Source organism: Pectinophora gossypiella, chromosome 4, assembly GCF_024362695.1.
Source record: "Pectinophora gossypiella chromosome 4, ilPecGoss1.1, whole genome shotgun sequence".
NCBI lineage: Eukaryota > Metazoa > Arthropoda > Insecta > Lepidoptera > Gelechiidae > Pectinophora > Pectinophora gossypiella.
In genome coordinates, this window is record NC_065407.1 from 9,993,912 (window position 1) to 10,000,000 (window position 6,089).

The following is a 6,089-nucleotide window of genomic DNA, read 5'->3' on the forward strand; positions in this document are numbered from 1 at the left end:
AGGAGGCTTTGCGAAATTAAAGGAAGGTGTATGACTATTGTGCGCGTGCGCCTACGCGGCTACGCGGCGTGCGTGTGGGAGTACTCACGCGACAGCTCGAGTTCCATTTGCGCACGCGTGGCGGAGCGCCGGCTGAACACGCTGCGAACGTTCTGTAGCAGGCGCGCCGTCTCCGTGAGGCTGCAGCACAGAGCTCGCAGTCACAACCGGCAGCGACATGCGCGCCGCGACACATGCCGAGTTGGGACCGACCAGCGTATCGGTTACGGCCGGTCCCAACTCTCTACTCATACTCAGTGGAAATCGACGGGACTTTCGTACGAAAGTACCTTCTGGCTAATATAACACGATAAAATAATAGGTTGAGTTTTATGGGTTGGTTGGTACTAGTAAGCGTGAGGATGCTGCCCAGAGGCGCGCCGAGCACGAGGGTGGCAGTCAGGTGGCCCTGGTGCCGGGCGCGGGATGTGACAAGCGTCATGCGAGGCCATGCTAGCATACATACTCCATACTTACACTGGGCCAGGCGGGCCAGCGCGTGGCGCGTATCCGCGACGCTGCGGCGGGAACAACCACCATCGTTAGTTAGTCAACAATCACAACACTCCATGCCATCGCCCTCACCGCCCCATGCCAATATTGCACCAATACCCCATTCATTTATAGATAAACCAATTCATTCTTCTTATTGGATACGTCTTACAATTCGTGGCGGGAAACAGTCACAAATACTATATAATCTATGTAGATTCAGAAAGCAAAATTAAAAAAAAGAAAGCATTAATTCATAAAGCAAATTACGTAATTTGTTTTATGAATTTTACCTTTACTAAGTTTTTAATAATTCCAGAAATTACACTTTTTAATAAGTGTCCCACCACCAAACGTAAAACATTCATCTAGGCTTAGCGTTACTGGCTTAAGTCTACATAATACAAGTCGTATAAATTTCAACACTTTATTAAATAAATAATGATTTTTTACAAACGTTAGCAATAAGGCTCTCTTATTATGTACATTACAATACTGGTAACATAAGTCTGCGACGCGTTGTGACAACTAAACGCTAGTTTTGTACATTTGATGAGCAAATGACAAGGCACGGAATCTTAGCACCGTTACAAATATACATTCGCTATTTTGAACAAGTCGTGGTAGGGAAAACAAGGTTATGTTCATGTGGCTCGTATTACATTTGTTTACATTTTCACCAATCAAGTTCTAACGCTCACCAGCGAGGGATATGAATCGATATGATAGATTGACAAAGTAATAAGTTAGGAGCATTTAGAGAACAGTTGCACTTATTTTATTGCAGTTTTCACTATTAAATGGTGCAGTTCTCGAAAAAGATGATTTAATCATCGCGTTTGAAGACTGCACATTGTCGATGATCTGGTAGGGGTTGAGCAAAGTGAAATAACGAATATTTATTTTATTATTATTTGATGATATTGACAAGTCTGCTGCTCTTTGGTGAACATGACTGCATGATAGAGCTCGTTAATAAATTGATAAATAAACTGTGATGAAAAATCCAATGATAAATGATTATCGCATAAGCGCGAGGCCACCTTGTTTATTCCACCACTCCATACATGAGCTGACAAGTTTACAAACATGGAATGAGCGTGAACAAATTTTAGAAAAAGGAAGAAGAAAATTTACAATATTTGAAGTTACACCGTTCATTGAGGATAGTAACAAAATAATAACACCGTGAAGACAACTGGAAGTCTACGAGTACTAAAGGGGAGGGAAGATCTATTTGTTAGCTACAAGATTAAGTGTTAGTTGGTACGCTATCTGTGAAATAAATAACGTAACTCTTTTACCACAGCTACTGAACGCCTCTACAAAGTATCCCGATCAAAACAGGGCTTTATATCGGAAGACCGACAACTGGAAGCATCTGAAAGTAACTTCACACGAATGTAACTTCAAATATATGGAAGAAATAAAGTGTAACACAACACAAGTGTAAGGTGAAAATATGAAGTGCAAAGTAAAATAGCGTAGGAAAGAATAGATTTACATTTCATACTCACTGCTTGTACAATAAAATACAGACGTATATCTTAGAGTATTTACAAATTAGGAAGAGCAATGTTCAAAGTAATTTGAGATTCTTTGGGATTCCAAAAGTTATATAACAATTTTATATTTTTGAAGATTAATCCATAGTATATAAGAGTGAAAACATAATGCTTAATTTGTTAAGATCTACAATCCGTCTTCTATAAGTCGGAAGCCTTACAACTTTAAATCTGAAACGCGAGATAGACGGTATTTATAGCGAATAACATTGACAAGAGTGCGTGATGACTCTTTGCTCGGGAATTGTAATAAGTTAATAAAACACAATCAATGTAGTGATGCAAACATTTCAAAATATTTAGAAGTTATAACAAAACGCGTCGGGCCCTTTTTGGTCGACGTTTTTCGCGATGAAGACTTTATAGCGGACTTCTATGTATAACACAAATGAGCATCTTATAAGAGACATTTTTATCCGTGAAATTGTCAGTTTTGGAATGTATGTTTCCGTCACATATAACAGACTCTGTAACTAAAGAAACGTTTTAGTATCTGTAACCTTAACAAACTTCTTTAAGATGAGCAAATTAGGCTTTTGAGTCTTTATAATACTATTGATAACTCAGTGAAAACCTATCAAACGAAAGAAGTCTATCCACAAGTATTAATGTACCTAATACAAATGCTAATGTAACTAACGACATTACCTAATGCTTTAGTTGATTTGACAGTTTACATAGCGACATTATGCAACGGTACGGACATTGTTACTCTTCGCTCCTGAAACATATTCCGTGATTATGTTAATTGTAAAATAAATTAAGGTGTTTGCTTTTTCAATGTAAATATTTGTCGCTAAGTAAATTATCAGACAACTTTTCTCTACAATAGTGTCCTAGCTCTAGCCGCGCTACACGCAATAAACTTGTCTTTTACAAAATCTACGAAAATCACAGCATTCATATTTTATTTTAGCCTTCTTTAGACGGATTCTTTCAGAACATTAGTGTGTGATGATCTAATCGTAGCGTCAGAGTGACCAACGTTCCAGTGTGGGTAATAGAAAAATACTTTTTTTTTTCAAAATTGAGGACTATTATGAGACTTTATATAATGTATGTAATAATAGTAACAATTATTAAAGTTATACTAAAAACGAATTATTCGGAATATGTGGTTAGCGCACAAATATTTATCGTATCGTATTTAGCAGTCTCAAGAAAAATACAAGGCGTTTTTTTTATTAATTAACATTATCGTTGTAAGAACAAACAGTTGCGGAATGTTGGCCTATCCATATGTACAAATGTATGGCACACATTATTTACAGTATGTAGTTATGTACCTATAACAATAGTGGAATGCGACAATGTAGTATTTAAAAAATATTTATCTTACAAAAATATAAGTACCTAATTGATAACATTTCTATAGAAGGAAGTAGTACATTTGGGGCAATCGTTGTAATTTATAAGTCTATGTTAAATGCAATTTGTGATGCCATTTTTAACACTGGGAAGATTCGAGATGATGATGATAATTTAATATCAATAGTAAAGGAGCAAAGTGCGGAGTATTCGTATGAGCATAGCTCGGACACACCTGTGCAAACTACTCGGTGGCGAACACGCACACAAACAATATTTACCATTTGCCAGCGGTAATTCCTCTTAACATATAACTGACGTAAGTCCATCTTGCAATAAAAATATCCATTAGAGTTAGTTTCGTTGTTAATAAAAATAAGTTAATATCTATAAAAATACCATAAGTCGTTGTCGAGCGACATCTAGCCGAGTACTCTGGCACTACGGGCGGTCACCCTCGATCCGCCGGACCGGGGACACAACCGAGGAACACAACAATTGCTACTATAGCAGAGCCAATAGAGCCTATATTCAAACATTGAAACACAAGAGCGCTGCCGATTTTTTTTAAAAATTCTTCAATTCCCTGGTTTCATAACATTCCATTTGTTTTACGATAAAAACGAAGGAAATACCAGTATCACAAAAATATTTCTAATATCAATTCCACGAAGAGTTTAAACCTCTCTTTACATGGTTGAATATTGTTTTAATTTTCACGAGTATTACAGTAAAATATCTATTCATCAGCAGCGCGTTTCTGTTTGAAAAATAATTGCTACCCGTAGGAATGTTTCATTCTAATCGAATCAGTCATCGATATTGAATGCGAGGTCGCATTATATACGCTTTTCTATCGTTAGCTCAGCGTGGCGTTGGACGGTTCACTATTAGCACAGTTGTCGCGTTTTTAATATAGCAGTCCAATAGTTCAGGTGACAGCGGCGGACTGTCATACAACGTGCGAGTCGAGGCGGCGCGGGCGCGCGCGGCGCGGCCGGCCGTGGCCGTTGAGCAGCGCGGGCGAGGCGGCCGCGCCGGCGCCGTTGGCCGCGCGCGGGGCCACAGCGTCCTCGGGCGCCACGGCACGCCGCCGCCACTTCAGCCCCACCGGCTCGCCGCGACACTTGCTACACCGCGGCAACCACACAGAACGTCAAACCTAGCCTACCGTGCTCTTGTACATCCCAGTACACTCGTACCCACGTGCCGCCACCGCTGCGGCGACGCGGTCCACGTGAATTACTTCGACTCCCGGCATCACTTCGCTATCTCTAGCTATTATATAAATACACCTTTTCCCAGCATTGCACATATATGATGCTACACCGCCGTCCACAGTTGTCATGCAGAACATGAATACGAGTGTAGCGGTATGTGTGCGGGGAGGGGCGATGCAAAGCGAACTAAAGGTAATATTGAAATGAAAACTAAATACTTAGCGTGCACACTACACACTCATTACACAGTGCAGGCGACGGGGCTCGGGACGGGACCCGCCGGCTACCGTGAACACAATGTAGAGGTATAGGGACTTTGGATCGAAAGAACTCACTTGAACATATCTTCTTGAATAAAGAGGACAATAACAGCAGTTATACAATATATTTCCCTTGAAATGACTTTAAGCATAATATTCAAGTGGTTCCGTCGATACCTAAAACGATAGTGTTAGTGATAGCATCCATGCAGCCATGTGCGTAATCATTTCTGATATTTAAAATAGTGCCAATTAAAATATATAATTTCATGCTTGTTACCGTATAATCTATATTGATAAATATAATTAAATTTTGAATAAAGTATGGTGCTTCATAAATGCTATCGTACTATTCGCACTACATTGATGAATACAAATATCTCGACATCTATATTTTCATGAATAATACACATATATACACGTGTACATGGATATGTTATAAAAGGTATCTAATATTAGGTTTGCCTATGTAACACTCTACACAACAAGCACACAAACACACATTCAATTTCCATTTAAACACTCTTAAAAGTAATAATATTGGATTATTTTACGTGAGCCTACATCTAAAATATCTAGATAATTACAACAGAATAATTTACTGCCTAATAACATACTGAAACTACAAATTACTTTGGAAGACATTTGGATACAGTCCGTCAGTCTTTATGTCATTTATCATAATTTAGATTACACGTCTAAAAGTAGGTAATTACGAGGTTAATAAAACTATAATTACTACCAAGAAATCTAGTCAATCTACCTTTAATATATTCCCAATATTATGAGGACAGGAATAATTTTAACTCTAAATTTCGAAAAGGAAGATCTAATGTTCGAATTGTAAGATTAGCAAAACCCATAACATTGACTCTTCACATTTCGATAGTTCTTAAGATTGTTACTGGAATAACTTGTTTTTTAATTATTTGAGAACTATCGAAAGTATGAGTAGGATTTATTTCGTCTCTTTTACGACCTTTTAGTTATCCAGTTCTATTAAAAATTAGTGTAATTAAAACTAAAATCTTGTAAGTACTTTTTATAGAGAAAGTATTTTAATTTTATACGGATTTGTTAGTTTTCATAATTTAAGATTTTCGATGGTTTAAACTCTGAGATTCATTCATAACGCCATAAGTTACCTACAATTCATCCCCCTAGAATTACTCCGTTTTTCACAGGGTCCGCTTACCTATCTCTAT

At 38.1% G+C, this 6,089-nt stretch overlaps 1 protein-coding gene across 14 annotated transcripts in view; it reads right to left on the bottom strand.

Moving 5' to 3' along the window:
- Positions 1-6,089, bottom strand: part of LOC126366026 (probable phospholipid-transporting ATPase IA) — a 94,534-nt gene that overhangs the window by 3,940 nt on the left and 84,505 nt on the right. For 13 of the 14 annotated variants that reach the window (XM_050008904.1, XM_050008898.1, XM_050008899.1 and 10 more), the window contains one exon: positions 89-180. In XM_050008904.1, the coding sequence (XP_049864861.1) occupies positions 89-180 (92 nt within the window). Of the gene's footprint in view, positions 1-88; positions 181-944; positions 4,535-6,089 lie in introns of those variants that run through there. The other variant, XM_050008896.1, reaches the window with a different exon arrangement.